Below are 22,998 nucleotides of genomic sequence, written 5' to 3'. Positions count from 1 at the left end.
AACGGAATGTCCAGGGCTGCAGCAAACGATGGCATATCAGTCGGGTTCCTAAGAACATGCATTCTTCCCGCGTGTCGGACCTGCAGGCGGAAGGGAAATCCCCAGCTGTATTTATACTCATACGAACGGAGCATGTCCAGGAGAGGTTTCAGTGCTCTCCTTCTTTGTAAAGTGAAACGGGATAAGTCCTGCAGAATCTGGACTTGGCTCCCCTCGTATGATGGTGAAACTCCACTGCGCAACTTAAACAGGATGGCCTCTTTAAGGACATAACGGTGGACCCTACAAATCACATCTCGAGGTCTGTCATTCTGTGTAGGTCTAGGGCCAAGCGCTCTATGCACTCTGTCTAGCTCCAGGGGTTGGCTTGATGGTTCACCCAGGATCTCATTAAACATCACTTGGAGGGCTCTCTGGAGATCCTTAGGTTCAACAGACTCTGGTAAACCCCGGACCCTTAAATTGTTTCTCCGGCCCCTGTTTTCAGCATCGTCCATTGCTTCCACCATATATTGTATTTGGCGGGAGTGTTGATCCAAAATGGCCCCTTGTGCCTGAGTGGTGTCTTCTATATTCTGTATTTTAGCTGCCTGTATTTGGTTCTGAGTGTCCACTCTTTCCACCTCCCCCCTCAGGGCTGACAGCTCTGTGCGGTATGCCTGTTCCAGCCTTGCTATATATGTCTCCATATCTTCTCTGGTGGGCATAGAAGAGATGTGTGCCCGGATTTCATTAAGTTCTGTCAGCACTCCTGGTTCATGTGATCTTATTGTACTTGTGGCAGGCTCTAACTCTGCTTGCTTTTCCATATCATACACACTTTGACTCAGGCTGTGTCTCACTGAAGATAGGAGATTTCCACTAGCAGGGCCCTGTTCCCCATTTGCAGCATTAACAGCCTCTGCTTGAGATTTATTATTGTCCTCCTTCTGTGACAGGGGTAAGGGCACCTCTCCCCCCTCCTGAGGCCTCCCCACTGCAGGTCTGCAATCAGCAATGGTGGGGGTTGTACCCATGCTCCCTGCTCCAGGGATCTCCTGTACCTGAGACCTTGTATACTGGCTGTCTGGGGTTATCAGCTGCCTCTCCTCCGCTGCCCGGGTGGTTTCCTCTCTCTGTCTCTGCTGCTGCTGGGGCTTCCCCTGCCTCTCCATCTTGGGAGATGTCTGCAGTGCTGTCCTCTGCTTCGGCCCGGTAAGGAAGCCTCTAATTCCCATCTCCTCTGTCCGTGACGCTCCTCTGCTGGGCCCCTGGGAGCTCTCCCTTCTCCTGCGCTGCATATCCTTTTCTTCCAGGCTCTTGGGCTGGTTTAATTGTCAGTAATGTAGTCCGGTGGCAGGAGCTGAGACAAACACGTCCTCACTCCTCCATAGCCAGGACACGCCCCCTGTTACTCGATCTTAGCTCGGCTTTTCCACCAAACAACCATGGTGCACGGAGTGAATCTCCCAGTTGTAACTTCACAAACATGGGACGGTCTCGTCATCTTCAACAGTCTACCCGTACCAGCAGCACCGTATGTGGTGCTGGTAACAGCAATTTTATTGAATGTTTTCATAATTTTTTTAGACCATCCTTTGCAAGGCCACCAGAGACAACAAGTCTGGCACATAGGCGGGCTTTGCACACTACAACATCGCAGGTGCGCTGTCGGTGGGGTCAAATTGAAAATGACGCACTTCCGGCATCGCATGCGACATCGTAGTGTGTAAAGGCTCGATGAAACGATTAACGAGCGCAAAAGCGTCGTAATCGTATCATCGGTGCAGCGTCGGCGTAATCCATGATTACGCTGACGCGACAGTCCGATGTTGTTCCTCGCTCCTGCGGCAGCACACATCGCTGTGTGTGAAGCCGCAGGAGCGAGGAACATCTCCTACTGGCGTCACTACGGCTTCCGTAGGATATGCGGAAGGAAGGAGATGGGCGGGATGTTTACATCCCACTCATCTCCGCCCCTCCGCTCCGATTCGCCGCCTGGCGTGTGACGTCGCTATGACGCCGCACGACCCGCTCCTTAACAAGGAGGCGGGTCGCCGGCCAGAGCGACGGTCGCAGGACAGGTGAGTCCATGTGAAGCTGCCGTAGCGATAATGTTCGCTACGGCAGCTATCACAAGGAAATCGCTGCTGTGACGGGGGCGGGTACTATCGCGCTCGGCATCGCAGCATCGGCCTGCGATGTCGCAGCGTGCAAAGTACCCCATAGTCAATGGCTGGAGAGGATGATACAGGAGTATCTCCAAATGAACATCGATGCGATGACTTTGCAAATGGAGCCTTGCTCATTTTGGGCTTCAAATCTTGAAAAATGGCCAGAGCTCTCCACTTACGCCTTGGAGATCTTGTCGTGTCCAGCTGCCAGCGTTGTCTCTGAACGTGTCTTCAGTGCTGCTGGGTGTGTGCTGACAGATAAGCGCACGCGTCTGTCCAGTGACAATGTGGACAGACTAACGTTCATCAAAATGAACAAGTCATGGATCCACAAGGAATTTACTACCCCTGTGTCATCCTGGGGAGAGTAAAGGCTTGTGGATTTTGAATGTGCTTGATGCAAATCTATCTGTGAAGTGTTCAACTGGGGCACAAGTGCTGCCACTGAAGGGGTGTCTGTGTGGCCCAATTTTTGGAAAAAAGGGAGACTCCGCTTGGAGTAACCCTTGCTTGCAGTGTTTCTAAAAATGATCCAAGATGAACAGATCTGGGATCAGCAAAGACTTTGCTACCTACCCTGGTGCCATCCTGGGGACGGTTAAGGATGGCGTATTTTTGAATGTGCTTGATGCAAATCTACCTGTGAAGTGTACAACTGGGGCACAAGTGCTGCCACTGAAGGGGTGTCTGTGTGGCCCAATTTTTGGAAAAAAGGGAGACTCCGCTTTGAGTCACCTTGCGGTGTTTTACATCATTTTAGAAGGGCATGCCATGAATATATCTGTGTCTCCTCTTTTTCCTTGTCCAGCTCTTTTGTTTTCGCATGAGTATATGTCCTTGTCACTTTCCCATGTGTTTGTGTTGTGTTGTGAGTTGTTTGTCACCTTTTGGACACCTTTGAGGGTGTTTTCTAGGTGTTTTTATGTGTTTGTGATTGCCTCCCATTGTTTCCTATGGGTTCGAGTGGTTCGCCGAACCGGTTCGCCGAACCAAACTCGAACTAGACCTCCGCTCGACAAACCAAGCTCAAGCCGAACCGCGACCGGTTCGCTCATCTCTAGTTGTGAGTTCAGTGACCTCTGCTGCACCACTCCACCTATGGTTTTGGTTAATGGTTCTTTGGAGTTTGAAGTATCTAGGATGATTGATTCCCAGTTGGTTCATCATTCTCTGTAATAACAGGTGCACTGGCGGGGTTATGGTCTGGAGGTGAGGACTTAAGTACCAGCATCAGATATGCATGTAGATGGCTTGGTTAGTGCTTTCATCGTTGCTATCCTGAGAAGTCGGGGTTGATGGTATTTAAGGATCCAGAAGCCCCTCATAGAAGGAGAGGTACTGTTGTGCGGTGTTCCGCGTTTCACTCGTTGGGTGTCATGGCGGCTTCGGACTCAGTTCACACTGCAGAGTCCAGCAAACAGCCTGGGATCACTTAGTTGCACAGCCTATCATGGGCGTCGGCTGGTTCTGAATTTGTTGCCATAAAGTTCAGCAGGAGTCAATTCCTGCTGGCTTGTTATCATCTCTAGGTAGCTCAGGCTGCTGATCACCAGCTACCTTCACCCTTTATAATGTTTTGGATACTGGGGCTGAGTGCTGGATATAGCTTTGTTCCTTGGTTCCTGTGGTTATCCTGTTATATGGTGATCTACAAGTTGCGGTTTCGTGTGGTGTGTGAGTCCTCCAGTTGTGCGTTAATTCCCTACCCCTTTTGCTTCCCAGTTCACATGCTGTCCCTCTTTGTGCTTAATTGCAGTGTGTGCAAGTTTTGTTTTATCCTTGTCTGTGCATATTTGTGGGATTTTGGTTACTGGATTTCCGGCCCACTCCCAGGGTGGGGGAGAGTATCATCAGGGCTCGGCAGGAAACAGGGTCACACTTGGGGCTCATACCTAGCTACCATCAAGCATACCTTCGAGATAAGGGACAACGCAGGGGCCCCAGTCTTATGGTCAGCATAGGAGCCCCTGTCCCATCCGTATGTGTTAGTATGGTTGAAGTCTGTATTAATTAAAGGATCTAATCTAGTCTGGAGTCTGTATTTTTTTTTTGGGGGGGGGGGTCTGTGACTATTACTTTAGGAAGGCTCTTTCTGGGGGATCTGGTTTAGGATCTGTATCATTTTACAGGAGCTGGTTTGGTTGCTTGTATTTTGTCGGTGTGTGTTAATTGAGAAGGTCTTTTTAGCAGATTTTAGTCTGGGTGAGTCAGTCACAATTGTCATACCTAATAGGAAAGAAGGAACAAGCTTAGGACAGCCCTGAAATACTCTGTGCTGCTGGGGTTCAGTGCTTTGTTTACAGTATGTGACTTTCTTTCAGTGCCTTTTTTATACTATTTGACCTTTCTGCACATTTTGACCTTGCTTACTGTCACATTATTGTCTTCCCTTATAGGACAGAAGGAACATCTTGAGGACAGGCCTGAAATACTCTGTGCTGCTGGGGTTCAGTGCTTTTTTTTTATAGTATGTGCCTTTCTTTCAGTGACTTTTTTTGCACATGTAACTTTTCCTAACATTTTGACCTTGCTTATTGTCACATCATTGTCCTCTCTTATAGGACAGAAGTAACAAGTTTAGGTGTTTAGGACAGTCCTGAAATACTCTGTGTTGCTGGGGTTCAGTGCTTATTTTTTTTTTTACAGTATCTGACTTTCTTTCAGTGCCTTTTTTATACTATTTGACCTTTCTGCACATTTTGACCTTGCTTACTGTCACATTATTGTCCTCCCCGATAGGACAGAAGGAACAAGTTTAGGACACTCCTGAAATACTCTGTGCTGCTGGGGTTCAGTGCCTTTTTTACACAATGTGACCTTTCCTGACATTTTGTCCTTGCTTACTGTCACATCATTGTCTTCCCTAATAGGACAGAAGGAACATGATTACGACAGTCCTTAAACACTCTGTGCCTTTATCCAGTGCCTGCTCCTCTGACTACATGGCTTTTTCCATTATGCTTTTCACATCATGATACTTCCTCATCATATGCATTTCCTCATTAACAGAATAATGAACAGGTCACTGCAAAATCTGAGCATTTTTCTCCTGAAATACTCTGTGCTGCCAGTAGAACCCTTTCCTTCCATTTCCATGGGGCTGAGAGCTCCCACTTGTCTCTATTTACCGCCTCATATTATGACATTGCCTATCCAAACACACGAGTGCCAACGAAGGAATATGAAGACACTCATTTCCTGAAATGCTCTGTTCTGCTGTGGGACTACTTTCTCTACTAAGTAATTTCTGATCTACTACTCCAGTGTATATTAGATTATCTCAGCACAGGAACATTATTTTAAAACACATTCAGTTGTGTAAATTATTAACATTCAAAGATCTATTGATTAAAATTAACTTTAGAATGGACTTTGTTGAGGGAAAACCCCTTTAAAGGGTGCTTTACACGCTGCGACATCGCTAGCGATCTCTAGCGATGTCGTGCGCAATAGCAGACGCCACCGTCGTTCGTGTGACATTTGGTGATCGCTGCCGTAGCGAACATTATCGCTACGGCAGCGTCACATGCACATACCTTTTCAGTGACGTCGCTGTGACCGCTGAACAATCCCTCCTTCAAGGGGGAGGTGCACTCGGCGTCATAGCGACATCACAGCGGCGTCACTAAGCGCCTGCCCAATAGTAGAGGAGGGGCGGAGATGAGCGGCTGGAACATGGCGCCCACTTCCTTCCATCCTCATTGCCGGTGGATGCAGGTAAGGAGATGTTCGTCGTCCCTGCGGTGTCACACATAGCGATGTGTGATGCCGCAGGAACGACGAACAACCAGCGGCATGCACCACCAACGATATTATGAAAAGGAGCAACGTGTCGACGATCAACGATTTTTTACGCTTTTGCAATCATTGATCGTCGCTCCTTGGTGTCACACGCTGCGATGTCGCTAACGGCGCCGGATGTGCATCACTAACGACGTGACCCCGACGATATATCGTTAGCGATGTTGCAGGGTGTAAAGCACCCTTTAGTCTCACATAATATATAGAAAACACCACAGACATCTAAAGACTTAGGTTGGCACATAATATATACTGTACAACATAAAAACAGAAATGTAAAAATTTCCTGTGAAATAGTGGCATAACAAGGGTACTAGGCACAAACAAGTATATACAGTTGTGCTCAAAAGTTTACATACCCCAGCAGATTTTTTGCTTTCTTGGCCTTTTTACAGAGAATATGAATGATAACACAATATCTTTTTTCATGGTTAGTGGTCGGGTGAAGCCATTTATCGTCAAGCTACTGTGTTTTCTCTTTTTAAATCATAATGACAACCAAAAACATCCAAATGACCCTGATCAAAAGTTCACGTACCCTGGTGATTTTGGCGCACAGAAATGGACACAAATGGGTTTGAATGCTTAATAAAGGTAACATCCTCACCTGTGACCTGTTTGCTTGTAATCAGTGTGTGTGCATGAGAGAGTTCTGGGATCCAGAGTCTGCTCTTGCATCTTTCATCCAGCCACTGACGTTTCTGTATTGTGAGTCATTGGGAAAGCAAAGAATTGTCACCGGATCTACGGGAAAAGATAGTTGAACTGTATAAAACAGGAAAGGGATATAAAAAGATATCCAAGGAATTGATAATGCCAGTAAGCAATGTTCAAACTGTGATTAACAAATGGAAAATCAGGGGCTCTGTAAAAACCAAGCCACGATCAGGTAGACCAACAAAAATTTCGGCCACAACTGCCAGGAAAATTGTTTGGGATGCAAAGAAAAACCCACAAATAACATCAGCTGAAATATAGCACTCACTGAAAATAAAAATAAAGAAGCGGTCCTGCACTACTAGTGATTATCTTTCAAAGCACTTGGTTAACAGGGAGAGGGAGCTCGGATCCTCCAATTGTCCAACGCTGGCCGGGAGTGCACGCTCAAAAAGAGACAGATGTCCAATGTATACAACATGTAGAAGAGGAAGAAAGCAGCTCTTCTTCAATGCCAGTCATTGAAGATATAATTTATTTAAACTTTGTGCATAAAAACATGCAGGACGAGGCTGGGTGAAGGCTCTTCCAGGCTCTCTCTGTCTTAGGAGAGCCTGCACCCGGCCTCGTCACTGCATGTTTTTATGTGCACAGGTTAAATTAATGATATCTTCACTGACTAGAGTTGGAACAGTGCCGCTTTCTTCCTCTTCTACATGTTGTTTACACAAGACTCACTGAAAACTAGGGGTGTGGATGTTTCAAACAGCACAGACACAAGACTACAAACTTATGGAACAAGATAATTTGGAGTGATGAGATCAAAATCGAACTTATTGGCCACAACCATAAACGTTACATTTGGAGAGGTGTCAACAAGGCCTATGATGAAAGGAACACCATTCCTACTGTAAAGCACGGAGGTGGATCGCTGATGATGTGAAGCTGTGTGAGCTCCAGAGTCACAGGAAACTTGGTCAAAGTTGAAGGAAAGATGAATGCAGCACGTTCTCAGGAAATACTGGAGGCAAATTCGCACTCATCAGCCCAGAAGCTGTGCTTGGGATGTACTTGGACGTTCCAACATGACAATGATTCAAAACACAAGACTAAGTTGACCTGTCATTGGCTACAGCAGAACAAAGTGAAGGATCTGGAGTGACCATCTTAGTCTCCTGACCTCAATATCATTGAGCTACTCCGGGGAGAAGGCAAGGAACTGGAGGCTTTTTGCCAAGAAGAATAGGCAGCTTTACCATCTGAGAACATAAAGAGCCTCATTCACAACTACCACAAGTTCAAGCTGTAAGTGATGTTAGAGGGGCAATACACAGTATTAGGAACTGAGGTATGTGATCTTTTGATCAGGGGCATTTGGATGTTTTTGGTTGTCATTATGATTTAAAAAGAGAAAACACAGTAGCTTGACAATAAATAGCTTCACCCAACCACTAACCATGAGTGGGAAAATAAGATTTTGTGTTATCATCCATATTCTCAGAAAAAAAAGGCCAAGAAAGCAAAAGCCTACCAAGGTATGTAAACTTTTGAACATAACTGTATGTTATCCAGGAAAAGCTGAGTGACTTATAAGGAATCTGGGAAAGCTGGATACTCCCAGAAAGTATATACCGTAGTGGAGTTTTTGGGCATGATAGACAGCGTGTAATTTTTTCTTTGCCTGGTTTGCACTGTAGCCTTCAGTTAGTCCTGGAGGCTGGAAGAGCGGGAGAGGGAGTTGAGTAGTGAAGTGGAGAGGAGAGGAACTGCTGGTGTCTGGGACGGAGCCCAGGCACTGTGAGCAAGGTCAGCAGACAGTGGTGGCCGTCTGCAGGAGTGGGTGCAGGTCGGTGGAACCGTAGGACCGGGGACGGGTGGTGGCCCGCCGGTACCGAACCGGGGAACAGATCTGCATCCAGCACAAAGGCAGGGCCATTGGACCCCGACCAGGCTAGGAGCCGCCGAAAAGGTCAAATCTGAGAGTGACCGGAACCCCAGGGGTTCCCTAACACCCAAGTCCCGACAGAAGGCAACCGTCCACACCGTGAGGATAGAAAGCCACCGCCATAGGCTAGAGATCCAAGGGCCAGCGCCTGCGGGCAAAACGGGCTCCCTCGGTACATACACGCCGGGGAACGGACTACCGTTGGGAAACCATCGCAGTCAGTACAGTTCTACAGTGGTGCAGGGAAAGACAGCCGCCATCAACCCGTGAGTGATTACAACAGTGCCACGCTGCCTCCGCAACCCTGCACCCTGCCTCCGCGTATCACCACCGGGCCCCGGGATCACCAACCCCTACCCACGGAGGGGGAACCGACATCCTAGCTGCTCCCCGCCATCGCTCCCGGGATCCCCGTCACCAGCAGCGGTGGTGCCCATAATCACCACGAACCGTGGGTGGCGTCATGAACTCTCCCCTGCTAAGAGCAGTTCTTCTATTCATATGTGAGGCCGTATGGCACCTTTTATAAAAATATTTTAGTGTAGGACTGCCCCAAATGAGATTTGCCGTGACGTGGCGGGGTAGCTCAAGAAATTGCAATTTTTTGCCAAAAATCTCAAAATTTTTATAATACGTACAGTTTGGAATTTTTAGTGCTGAAGTGCACATTTAGTGCTGGCTTTTTGTTTTTTCTTCATTGAAAGTGGTGAGAGCCTGTTTGCATGTAAGGAAGTGCTCAGTGGAATGAGACCTCTTCCATCTGCGCTCAGCAATTCTGGAAGCCCGTCTCAATTCTTTAGTCTGGCTCGTGTGCCAGGGTTGCCTGTTGATTATGCGGGTTTTGGTGTGTGTGAGGGGGGCAGCTGATTCAAGAGCTGCAGAGATGGTGGTGTTGTATAAAGTGGCAGCAGCATCTGCATCGTGTGAAGAAGCAATGTCTGCAAGAGGGAAAAGAGACTGAGAGAGTGAGTGTAAATCAAGGTGATTGAGATTTCTGGGGGGTGTTAAAGATTGTGCAGGGGGGGTTGTGTACTTATAGAAGAGAGGGAAGAGAATGTGAGTAGGTTGTGGTCAGATAGGGGGAGAGGCGAGTAGAGAGGTTAGATAGGGAACAGAGACGAGTGAAGATGAGGTCCAGCGTGTGTCCATCTTTGTGAGTAGCTGCAGAGGACCATTGGGTGAGGCCGAAGGAGGAAGCGAGTGTTAGATGTTTAGAGACAGATGAGTGAGAAGTGTCAATGGGGATGTTGAAATCACCAATGATGATGGTGGGGATGTCGGTGGAAAGGACGTGTAGTAGCCAGGTGGTGAAATGGTCAAAAAAAGCAGTGGCTGGCCCTGGGGGGCGTTAAATGACAGCCAGTTGGCGGTTGGAAGGGGAGTAGATACGTGCGGAGTGCACCTCAAAAGAGGGGAGAGTAACAGAGGGTGGTAGTGGAATTGGTGTAAAGGAGCATTGGTAGTACAGGAGCAAACCAACTCCTCCACCATGCTTGTTACTGGGGCAGGGGGGGGGGGGCAGTGAGAGAGTTGGAGACCACCATAAGAAAGTGCAGCAGGAGAAGCTGTGTCAGAGGGGGTGAGCCAGGTTTCTGTGATGCCAAGAATGGAAAGTTTACTAGTGATGAAGAGATCATGGATGTAGGAAAGTTTATTGCAGACAGATCGAGCGTTCCATAGAGCTCCTGTTAGTGGGACTGGGGGAGCGGGGGCTGGGTGGATGGGTATAAGGATAGAAGGGTTGCGGATATTTGTGTTAAGCTGGGTTTACATGCTGCAACATCGCAAAGGACATCGCTGTAACGTCACCGGTTTGGTGACGCAATAGCGACCTCCCTAAGTCTCTGCTAAGTCTCTGGTGAGCGTTCAAACAGGCAAACCTGGCCAACAACTCAACAGCGATCCGGACCTGCAGAGCGACCTAGCTGGTTGTTGGGGACGTTGATAAGCAGCCTTTTGAAAGGGAAGTTGCTAACAAAGTCGCTGCAAAGTCTTCACACACTGAAACTTCATGCTGCACAGCGGGAAACAAAGGACCTAGGAATGGTCCTGAACGATTTGTAACGATTACAACTTCACAGCAGGGGCCGGGTCGCTGATAGGATTCACACACTGCAACATCGCAAACAACATCGCTATTGCGTCACAAAACCGGTGACGTTACAGCGATGTCGTTTGAGATGTTGCAGTGTGTAAACCCAGCTTTAGAGTTTGGATGGCAGTTAGATGTGACAATGGGGATGTAGTGGGGAGGGCCAGGATTTGGAGAGATGTCCCCAGCAGTGAGGAGAGGCAGAGACAGTGTTAGTAAGTGGGAGCAGGAGAGGCCATGACATGGACGTGTATGTCTTGAAACACTGGGTGTAAAGTGGAGGAACAGATCTGAGGAGAGGGTGAGATGGGTGGGGAGCATGGAGGGAGAGATGAATAGTTCATTATTGGGTTTAGGGATTAGAGGGGAAAGTAGAAAGTGAAGTATAATTGGGGTGAAAGTTAAAAGACACACAAACATTGTTTACTGTGACTATGTTTCCAGTTACCTTCCGGTCCCTTCCGGTCCAATTCGGGCTAATTCATTTTCTGCACACTTATAGATCCACACGCCGACAAAGTCTCAGCCAACAATGTGAACCACATATATAGTGTTAGAAAGCACTCAGGTGAATCACAGAAGGGAGGGGCTGGTACTCATCCTGATTACTTAAATCAAGGCTGACTCCTACTATGTGTACCCCTTTTCACAGTTAAAGCGCCATGCAATAAATGGCGCTATAATAATAATAACAATGCACACTGTGAGGTAAATCCGGAGAGGTGACGATGGGTCATGGTGTTCGGGTGTGTCGGGAGGCCCTCTCCTGGTGTCACCCCCCCTTTCCTTCGCACAACTGGTTTGGCAACGGACTCCATGGCCATGTCCTGTGATGTGGAGGTTGGGTGGCTTTGGGACGGGGGACACGGGATGACTCCCTGCCGTCACCCTGTAGCGGGAGTTGTATCTCATTAGCGGGGCTGTGGAACTGGCAGACAGGGCGACTCCAGTGGAGGGTGGTTCGTGTCTCGCAGGCCATGTTTCCGATGGGTGTGGCGGCCGTGGAGGTGGTGTCTCCGCGTGTGGACGATGCCGGCGCCCCCTTTTTGTGGGAGCGGGACATTGGGAGATGCCCCAGGCGTGATGTCGGCCAATGGGGAACTGGCGGACGGGTCATGGGTCCCCTCGTTCTGTGGCTGGATTCGTGGCTGTCGCGGTGAGAGCATTGGCGTCCGCCTGCGACGCTCCCAGGCAGAGTTGTGGCCAGTGTCCCCTTTGCTGGATGGTTCTGGTCCATGCAGGGGGAGTGGCGGTGCTTCCCTGTGGGGTCACTGGGGTGGGAGGGGACCTGGATTGCCCGGGTTGATGACCCTGCTTCGGCCGTTTTCCAGGGTTCTTCTGCTCGGGGGCCTGGTTGGGAAAGACCTGTGAGGGAGTTCCTGGAAACCTGGTCTACAGCGCCCCCCTGTGGCCAGACGCAACAAGGTAACTGCTGGAACTGTGTATGCCTGTTTGTAACCCATGCTTTGATTGTAACTGTACTCTGACATATGTATATTCTGTAGATTCCCTATTGTATATATTGTAGTTCTAGTGTGCTTTAGGCTGATTAAATTATATAATTAATCTTGGGCTGTTCTGTTATCTCGATCTTGAATCCCACGTCTGTGTGTTCGGCTAATAGTTACCGTGAAGCGGTTGGTGGCAGCGAGTTTGGGCCAAGGATTATTGTGGGGAGGCCAGTGAGATTCGGGGAGAATTTATATATTCCGCCCGCGGAGGTCGGGGGAATATATACCCTACTCTCACCGGGGACCCTTCAATAATCGGCATAAGTAGTATAGCGGCCTCCTTGCTTATCGTCGGGCAATTCCATAATTGGCCTGACTATAAGAGGGGCGCTAGAGAGCGCATCACGTGCTCTGTCTGTCGGTCGGGAGGTATAAAGGAGGGGTGACCCCCACTTGTTACCCCCCGATTGTGACGTACTGGTAGCCAGCGCGGGGGATTTCTGAGTGACCCCCCCGGTGGTTTGTGACATATTGGTGGCATAGCGGTGGGATCGAGATAATAGTGTGTGTGAGTGTGAGACCCATACTCCCAGACACTAAAGACTGCCTGCAGCAGCTGTGGCTGCTGGGGTCTTCAGACTAGCTCAACACTAGAGTGTCAGAGTGCAGATACTGTAAGGTGTGTGGAGGCATCAGGTGTCAGTTCTGTGTCAGTGACCAAAAGTCTGCAAGAATGGCTGATGGCACCAGGAGCAGAGCTATGCAACTGGCCAATGCTAAGGCAGGAGCCGAAGAGAGGGAGGACGGTGCTGTGGACAGCAATGAGGAGGTTGCCCACGAGTCCTCCAGGAGCTCGACGCCAGAAAACCGTTCTGCCGAGGACATTGCGCAACCTGGCACTGCTGGACAAGATGAGGAGGAGCTCACCCAAGGTTCCTCAACGAGCCAGATGCCAGCCCTCCGCTCTGAAAGGGACAGTGAATCACCAGGCTCCGCAGCGTGCCGCAGATCACCACGTGCCATTCCACCGAGCCTGGGAGGCTCGGATAGCCTTCTTCAAATGGCTATGGCCCTTCTCCAGGCTGGAGACCAGAAGGGCTACAAGGAACTCCTGGCAGAGCGCAGGGCAGAGCGGCACGCAGAGCGTGAGGCTGCGGAGCAAGAGCGGCAGGCAGCGCGTGAAGAGCGAGAGCGAGAGCGACAGGCAGACCGTGACTACCAGCTGCAGCTAGCTCAGCTCCGGCCCTCATCAGCCACACGTGACCTTCGAGACACCAAACTTCCAAAGGTCCGTGTTGAGGACTTCCCAGTGCTGGAGAAGGATGGAGACTTGGACTCTTTCTTGACTGCTTTTGAACGGACTTGCTTGCAGCACCATCTGGACAAGGACCAGTGGGCCAAATACCTGACCCCCCGTTTAAGGGGTAAGGCCCTGGATGTCCTTGGGGACTTGCCTGCTGAGGCAGATCAGGGCTACGACACCATCAAGCGGGCCCTGATCCAACAGTACAACCTCACTCCAGAGTCCTACCGCAAGAAGTTCCGGAGCCTACAGAAGGGACCAAAGGACTCCTGGGCTGACCACCGGCGGGCACTTGCCCGAGCTGCCGACCACTGGACCCAAGGCCTGCAGCTTTCCACCGGACCGGAGATCCTGGACTTGTTCATCACGGAGCAACTCTTGTGGAACTGCCCTGAGGATCTCCGCCAGTTCATCCGAGACCAGAAGCCAAAGGGGTCCACGGCTACAGCTGCCCTGGCCGATGACTACACCAACAATCGGGCTCCGGAAGCCAGGAGAGCAGCCACCAGCAGCACCTGGAGAGGGGGTAAGATGAATTCTGCGACTGCCCCACCTGCCCCTAGACTGCAGGGGGTGTCCCCCTCAACTCCCCTCTCCAGGCCCGTGGCAGAACCAAGACGGTGCCACCAGTGCAACCTACCTGGACACTTCAAGGCCATGTGCCCTCAGCGTCCCAAGGCCCCGGCTCCGTCCCCGTCCCAAGGGCCGCCCAAGGTGTATTGTGTGGGTGGGGGTGGTGGTAGGTCCCTGGACAGCTTCCAACCTGTCACCGTCGGCCGGTCTGTGACCATGGGACTGCGAGACAGCGCCTCGGAGGTGACTCTGGTGCGGCCTGAGATGGTGTCCCCCCAAGACTTGATCCCTGGAAAAACCCTCGCTGTCTCCGGGATTGGAGGCACTGACCCGGCGCTGCCTGTTGCTGACATTTATGTGGACTGGGGCGCAGGGCGAGGGGTGAGGGAGGTGGGGGTAACTGATCGGATCCCTGCAAACGTGCTACTTGGGACAGATTTGGGGAAGATAACCTCCCAGTTTGGGCCCCAACCAAGGGCTGAACCTTCAGCCCGTACTGACATGACTCCTAACAATGTTAATGTGTTATCTATGAATGATGTAAGGGAGGAGGGAGTGAACTCTGATATTTCTGCTTGCATAGACACCATAGACACACACGCAGCTGCAGCTGTGACAGGGGAGGGGGTCAGAGAAAGGTGTGACAATGCCTCTACAAGTAATCAGCCTGTGAGCTGGGATCTGTTGCCCTCTGCAGGGATAAGCAGAGAGCAGGGTGCTGCAGGGGGAGGACCAGTGTGTGGGGTGGGGGCTACCACAGCAAATGTGGGGTCCCCAGAGATTTCACAGCGGGGTTCTGTTGCTGCAGGAGGGGAACAGGCAGGTGAGATTGGGGCCGGTCCAGGAGCGGAAGTGCTCCCAGGTAAGATCTCGGTGCATGGTTCCCCCACAACCGGGGTGTCAGGAAGCCAGGTCGGTCTGCCTGAACCGGCGACTTGGTCAGGAACGGAGGAGGAGCAGGCACGACCCACGGTCGCAGCGGCTGTGGCCGCTGTCACCCGCAGTGGGAGTGCTGGAAGCCAAGGGGCCTCCCGGAGGTCCGATAGCTCTTCCCCTTCTGACCAAGTGGCAGCCGAGTCAGGTGGAGGCCAGGACACAGGTCCCGGGGTACTGACTGAAGATGTGACAGTCTCGTCGATTCTGGCCACATCTAGTCAGGGGTTTCGGGCAGCGTTAGAAGCTGACGACAGCCTGAAAGCTCTTAAGGAGCAGGCGGCACAGCCTCCCTCGGACTCGGACCCGGAGCGAGTGGTCTGGGACCAAGGACGGCTGTACCGGGCCACGGTCCAGCAGGGTTCACCGGAGGCGTGGCCCAGGGACCGACAGTTGGTGGTACCCTATCCGTTCCGGACGGAGTTGTTGCGGATCGCACATGAGATTCCGATGGCCGGACACCTAGGGATCGCTAAGACCAAGGCCAGGTTAAACCAGCATTTCTACTGGCCAAAAATGGGGGCCGATGTGGCTGCCTACTGCCGTTCGTGTGAAACCTGTCAGAGAGTGGGGAAGGCGGGGCCACGCCCCAAAGCCCCACTGGTATCTCTGCCAATCATCGATGAGCCTTTCAGGAGGGTGGCTGTGGATCTGGTCGGCCCGCTGGCCATCCCCAGCAGCTCCGGGAAACGCTTCATACTGACGGTAGTGGACTATGCCACCCGGTACCCAGAAGCAGTGGCCTTGTCGTCCATTCGGGCTGACAAGGTGGCCACCGCATTGCTGGAGATTTTCTCCCGAGTGGGTTTTCCCCAGGAAATGCTCACTGACCGGGGGACCCAATTCATGTCCCAGCTGATGGAGGCCCTCTGTAAGCAAGTCCAGGTGCGACATCTGGTGGCCAGCCCGTACCATCCACAGACTAATGGCCTGTGCGAGCGGTTCAATGGCACCTTAAAGCAGATGCTTAAGATGTTGGTCGACTCCCATGGGCGTGACTGGGAGCGGTATCTCCCACACCTGTTATTTGCTTACCGGGAGGTTCCACAGGCCTCAACAGGATTCTCACCGTTTGAGCTCCTGTACGGGCGACGTGTGCGGGGCCCCCTGGCTCTGGTGAAAGAGGCTTGGGAAGGGGATTTGGCCACCCCTGGAGTGTCGGTTATCGAGTATGTCATGCGCTTCCGGGACAAAATGCAGGCCTTGACGCAACTGGTACACGACAATATGGCTCAAGCCCAGGCCGATCAGAAGCGTTGGTACGACCAGAACGCTTGTGAGAGGACCTACCAAGTGGGTCAAGAGGTGTGGGTACTGGTCCCCGTACCACAGGACAAGCTTCAGGCAGCCTGGGAAGGCCCATACCTCGTGTACCAGCAGCTCAACCCTGTAACGTACCTGGTCACCCTGGACCCTGCCCGTGGAAGGCGGAAGCCCTTCCATGTGAACATGATGAAGGCACATCATGAGCGGGAGGCATGTGCGCTCCCCGTGTGCAACCTGCCCGAGGAGGGAGAAGCGGAAACCCTCTTGGATATGCTAGCCCAGGTTAGGGCAGGCGGATCCATTGAGGATGTGGAGGTTGGCCACCAGCTCTTGGAGGACCAACGGTCCCAGCTGTGGGCCACCCTACACCCCTTCCGGGGGTTGTTTACCAACCAGCCCGGAAGGACTGACTTGGCTGTCCATCACGTGGACACTGGGGATCATCCCCCGATCCGGCGTTCAGCATATCGGGTCTCCCTGGAGGTGCAGCAACACATGCGCCAGGAGATTGACGAGATGCTGAAGCTGGGGGTGATCCAGGCATCCAACAGCGCTTGGGCCTCGCCTGTAGTCCTCGTCCCTAAGAAGGACCGAACCACTCGGTTCTGCGTGGACTACAGGGGGCTCAATGCGGTCACGGTCGCCGATGCGTACCCAATGCCACGCATCGATGACCTGCTCGATCAGTTGGCCGGGGCTCAGTACCTGACCATCATGGATCTGAGCCGGGGATATTGGCAGATCCCCCTGACTCGCAAGGCCAGGGAACGCTCTGCCTTTATTACCCCATTTGGACTGTACGAGTCCACGGTGATGCCATTCGGGATGAGGAATGCCCCTGCCACTTTCCAGCGGATGGTCAACACCCTGCTCAAGGGACTTGAAGGGTACGCGGCCGCGTACCTGGATGACATTGCCGTCTTCAGTCCCACCTGGGAGGACCACCTAGAGCATCTAGCACAGGTGCTCAGGCGGATCCACCGGGCAGGTTTGACCATCAAGCCGGGAAAGTGTCAGCTGGCCATGAGCGAGGTCCAGTACCTCGGTCACCGGGTAGGCGGGGGAACACTGAAGCCCGAGCCTGAGAAAGTGGAGGCCATCGCATCCTGGCCCACCCCCAGGACCAAGAAGCAGGTGATGTCCTTCTTGGGGACCGCTGGGTACTATAGGAGGTTTGTTCCATGCTATAGTAGCCTGGCAAAGCCCCTGACGGACCTCACCAAGAAGAAGCTGCCCTCTGCAGTCGATTGGACAATGGACTGCGAGACAGCCTTCCGGGCCCTAAAGGACGCCCTGTCCAGCCCGCCCGTGCTACAGGCAGCCGACTTCACGCGGCCGTTTGTAGTACAGACCGACGCCAGTGACTTCGGCCTCGGTGCGGTGCTCAGCCAGGTGGACTCTGCGAGCCAAGAGCACCCAGTCTTGTACCTGAGCAGGAAGCTGTTACCAAGGGAAGTTGCCTATTCCACGATGGAGAAGGAGTGCCTGGCCATAGTGTGGGCCCTGCAGCGTCTGCAACCCTATCTATACGGGCGCCACTTCATCGTGGAGACGGACCACAATCCCCTCAGCTGGTTGCACACCGTCTCTGGGACGAATGGGCGATTGTTGCGATGGAGCCTTGCGCTCCAGCAATACAACTTCACCATTCGCCACAAAAGGGGCCGTGACCACGGTAACGCAGACGGGCTGTCCCGACAAGGAGAGGTCGCGGACGGGCGCACGGGGGAACACCGGAGTGTGCTGCCCCCTAGCGCCCTCAAAAGGGGGGAGGTGTGAGGTAAATCCGGAGAGGTGACGATGGGTCATGGTGTTCGGGTGTGTCGGGAGGCCCTCTCCTGGTGTCACCCCCCCTTTCCTTCGCACAACTGGTTTGGCAACGGACTCCATGGCCATGTCCTGTGATGTGGAGGTTGGGTGGCTTTGGGACGGGGGACACGGGATGACTCCCTGCCGTCACCCTGTAGCGGGAGTTGTATCTCATTAGCGGGGCTGTGGAACTGGCAGACAGGGCGACTCCAGTGGAGGGTGGTTCGTGTCTCGCAGGCCATGTTTCCGATGGGTGTGGCGGCCGTGGAGGTGGTGTCTCCGCGTGTGGACGATGCCGGCGCCCCCTTTTTGTGGGAGCGGGACATTGGGAGATGCCCCAGGCGTGATGTCGGCCAATGGGGAACTGGCGGACGGGTCATGGGTCCCCTCGTTCTGTGGCTGGATTCGTGGCTGTCGCGGTGAGAGCATTGGCGTCCGCCTGCGACGCTCCCAGGCAGAGTTGTGGCCAGTGTCCCCTTTGCTGGATGGTTCTGGTCCATGCAGGGGGAGTGGCGGTGCTTCCCTGTGGGGTCACTGGGGTGGGAGGGGACCTGGATTGCCCGGGTTGATGACCCTGCTTCGGCCGTTTTCCAGGGTTCTTCTGCTCGGGGGCCTGGTTGGGAAAGACCTGTGAGGGAGTTCCTGGAAACCTGGTCTACAGCGCCCCCCTGTGGCCAGACGCAACAAGGTAACTGCTGGAACTGTGTATGCCTGTTTGTAACCCATGCTTTGATTGTAACTGTACTCTGACATATGTATATTCTGTAGATTCCCTATTGTATATATTGTAGTTCTAGTGTGCTTTAGGCTGATTAAATTATATAATTAATCTTGGGCTGTTCTGTTATCTCGATCTTGAATCCCACGTCTGTGTGTTCGGCTAATAGTTACCGTGAAGCGGTTGGTGGCAGCGAGTTTGGGCCAAGGATTATTGTGGGGAGGCCAGTGAGATTCGGGGAGAATTTATATATTCCGCCCGCGGAGGTCGGGGGAATATATACCCTACTCTCACCGGGGACCCTTCAATAATCGGCATAAGTAGTATAGCGGCCTCCTTGCTTATCGTCGGGCAATTCCATAATTGGCCTGACTATAAGAGGGGCGCTAGAGAGCGCATCACGTGCTCTGTCTGTCGGTCGGGAGGTATAAAGGAGGGGTGACCCCCACTTGTTACCCCCCGATTGTGACGTACTGGTAGCCAGCGCGGGGGATTTCTGAGTGACCCCCCCGGTGGTTTGTGACACACACATACAGAAATACTAACACACATACATAGAAAACACACACCTACACACACATACATAAATACTAACACACATATATACAAAAACACAAACCTATACAAACATACAGAAATACTAACACATACATATAAAAACACACACAGTTGCACACATGCAGAAGGACTAATACACACATACAAAAAACACATACATAGGTTTTTACACATAGATACATAAACCACAGATACACACAAACAGTAGCTCACACATTAACACAAACAAAACATGAAAAACCATACATAAGAAGGACCAATTCACAGACACACACAAACCAAAAAGCACAGATATTCACATACATATATGCTAACTCTTAGGTACTCACACACAGAAACAGATACACAAATATATACCCAGAGATTCATCAAAAAGACAGCCACAGTTATCTAAATACTAACCTGCATACAAAAAGCACACACACACACACACACACACACACACACACACACATAAAAAAATTCAGATACACACATAAGTGCATACTCACAAAGACAGCTATACAGTCACATATGCAAAAACACACCTACCCATACTATTAACATACACACAAGTACATAAAAAGACAAATGTATAAAAAAAACACACAAATACACACATACATACAAAAATAACATGGACACCTACAATAAGACATAAATACATAAATATATACACATGTAAATAAAAAATAAAGACACATGGAAGAACACATCACATATACGTACACACAAACAAACATACACCAAAAAAGAAAAATATAGTTAATCACACAAAAATCTAAAAACAAAAAGAACCATCACATAAACACAGACAAGAACACTGAGATGACTGTTAACATAGACATGGAGAAGAGTAAAATATAAGCCCCATCCGATGTTGTTTCTTCACGTTCACTTCCTAAAGGTCACAATCTCTGAGCCCTTCTAAACCACAAGCTTCTCGTTTACCCAGTGCCCATCTGATACCCAGCAACACATCCCTAAGGATCGATACATCAGAAATGTAAAATAGTCCTATAAGAGAACATAAGGCGGTCACAACCCACCCGGAAATTCTTACCTCTTGTAATAGGCTGTCCACCGAGGCGATATAGTATTAACTATCTGTTGCTTGTGGGAAAAAAGTAATCCTACCAGGGTGACCAGGCAGAGAGCCAGGAGGACCCTCCTTAGGGATTTTGATCGTGGGTTCACACATGGGATCATCTTGGGTTTTTCTTTTTTAATTCTTCCAGCTATTACCAGTGTAGGTTCTGTTTTCTGCATATGAGTGTCATATCAGTGTGATTCCTAGTATGTGGTTGTGGGCACGGGCAGAGGGCACTGGTGTGAGCACAGGACTGGTAGTTCTAGTATAACGTTTCTTCAGCTCGGCGCTCAGTGCTGTATGACAGGTCCTAACATGAGTGTGCATACAGTGTGTGCATGTGTGTTATCAGATAGTGTGGGGCTCTGAAGTGCATTCCCGGACAGTACAGAAGGCAGCTGTGTCAGACACTTATACTGAAGGCGGGTCACTACAATCATGTGTTTTAGGGCCGGCTAGTATATTCTTACAGCAGAGCTATTGAAATATGCAATGATTAACTCATTACTCACTGCCTCTGCGAGAGTCCGACACTCTCATAGCCTAAGGAGAACAAGCCATTTATTGACTGTAAGCTATTGCCTAATTTAGATTAGTGATTCTCAGAATCTTAGTTTTTTAGGAGGTATCTCAAATCAATATTATGTCAGAAAAATACCTATTCACTTTGAGTGACAAAAAGGAGGTTTTTTTAAAAAAATTATTAACATATCCAAATAAAGTTAATAATTTTTTTTTAAAAAAACTCCTTTTTGTCACTCAAAGTGAATAGGTATTTTTCTGACATAATAATTTAGATTAGTGCTCATTAACCCTGCAGCATTTTTTTAACTATTAAGTCAACTTTATTCTTTGGGTTCTTACAGCTCGCCATTTCCTAACAGACAAAAAATAAAGAGCCATTTGAGTTTGCGCAAAATTCATGAACCACGAACGTAATTTTCAAGAATTCGGTGCAAAAAACGACAAAGAAGATCACAAGACAAAAGAGAACATGACAAAAAAATGTCCCACAAATGATGAATCAGGGCAGATATTTGGGGTATCTGATGGGTTTACAGCTACAGTTCCTTAATTCTGTCAAATCACTAAGGTGCCGAGCATTGACTTCTAAGGGGTAAACAGCCGTGATCAGAGTTATCACTAATCCCAAACGTTACTGCATGTCAGATGTGATGGAGCAGGCATGATCACCTGATGAAGGTGGAGTATGCTGCCGAAACATGTTGTGAAGTGAAGTGAAGGTTCCTGATCTCTGATTAAAGAAGTAAATGTAACCGAGGTTGGTTCCCCTGCTTCCAAGGTTTGGCGTCTGATAAAAACCGCTGCATCCTTTCTTCTCCACTTACAATCCCTTATCGCAGGGCTAGCGGATAGAGCTGACTTAGCGAGGAGCTTTCCCTAACTATAAGACCTGCAACCCAAGGACCTGCTGTGGCGTCCCACATCACATGACCGGCTGATTGCAAAACCTGGATTCCTTCGGGCGTGTTGTGGGTGATATACACCAGCAGCGTTCACCGGGTTTGTGCGAGCTTTGCACAACCCGAACAGGTTAGTTCATGTTCTAACTTTACCCTTCCCCACTGGACCACCAGGTGTCACACTAGGAGCGCCCCTCCGTCTCTTATTTTATCTCCTTTAAACAATATGGGACCCCCCATATGATGATGTCATGTCTTTTGAAGCTTCTGATAAGTTTAGTGGCAACATCTGAGTTAAAGTTACACCTGTGGATGTATTTTAATGCACACCTGAAACACATAGGTTCTTTGTATAGTATCATGGGAAAGTTAAAACAAATTAGCTAAGAGCTCAGGAAGAGAATTCTGGACTTGCACAAGTCTGGTTCATCTATGGGTGCAATTTCCAGATACCTGAAGGTGCCTTGTTCATCTGTACAAGCAATTATACGCAAGTACAAACAAGATGGGAATGTCTAGCCATCATACCGCTCATGAAGGAGACTGGTTCTGTGTACCAGAGATGAACATGCTTTGGTCAGACATGTGCATATCAACCCAAAAACAAAAGCAAAATACCTTAGGAAGATGCTGGCGGAAGCTGATAAAATTGTATCACATCCACAGTGAAATGAGTACTGTATCATCATGGGCTGAAAGTCCTCTGCCAGGAAGAAGCTATTACTCCAAAGGAAACATAAAAACCCAGATTAATGTTTGCAAATACACACAGGAACACAGACCTTAATTTTGACATGTCCTGTGGTCCGACGAAACAAAATTTTAACTGTTTGGCCATAATGACCATTGTTACATTTAGAGGAAAAAGGGAGAAGCTTTTGTGACGCCCTGGACCCCAGGGGTCACAAGTCACTACACAACACCATACATCCCCTTCCCTGGACAGGTCACACCAGTCAAATATTAAACCCTTGTTGCCACCCTCCAGGGTTGATGTCCACACCAGGTGGGGCGGAGCCAGGTGGTTGGCCCCACTCACCAAGGAGTTCACAGGCTGGAGGCGGGCAAACACAGTAGTCAGTCCAGTTGTGGTCTGTAGTGAGTGAGGAGTGAAAACTGTTGGTGTCTGGGTCAGAACCCAGGCACATCCAGCAAGGTCGGCAGACGGTGTTGACCGTCTGCAGGAGTTGGCGAAGGTTAGTGGAACCGTAGGACCGGGGTCGGGCGATGGCCCGACGGTACCCAA

The 22,998-nt window shown here is 50.4% G+C and overlaps 1 protein-coding gene across 1 annotated transcript in view; it reads right to left on the bottom strand.

Moving 5' to 3' along the window:
- LOC142311893 (alpha-N-acetylgalactosaminide alpha-2,6-sialyltransferase 2-like) overlaps positions 1-20,624 on the bottom strand; it is a 98,184-nt gene extending 77,560 nt beyond the window's left edge. Inside the window, exon 1 of the mRNA XM_075350717.1 lies at positions 20,302-20,624. Coding sequence (XP_075206832.1) covers positions 20,302-20,507 — 206 coding nt within the window. The 5' untranslated portion in view covers positions 20,508-20,624. The remainder of the gene's footprint in view (positions 1-20,301) is intronic.
- Between the last annotated feature and the right edge of the window lie 2,374 nt (positions 20,625-22,998).

Source organism: Anomaloglossus baeobatrachus, chromosome 5, assembly GCF_048569485.1.
Source record: "Anomaloglossus baeobatrachus isolate aAnoBae1 chromosome 5, aAnoBae1.hap1, whole genome shotgun sequence".
NCBI classification, from domain to species: Eukaryota; Metazoa; Chordata; class Amphibia; order Anura; family Aromobatidae; genus Anomaloglossus; species Anomaloglossus baeobatrachus.
The sequence above is the reverse complement of the archived record's forward strand: the minus strand, read 5'-3'. Positions and strand labels throughout refer to the sequence as shown.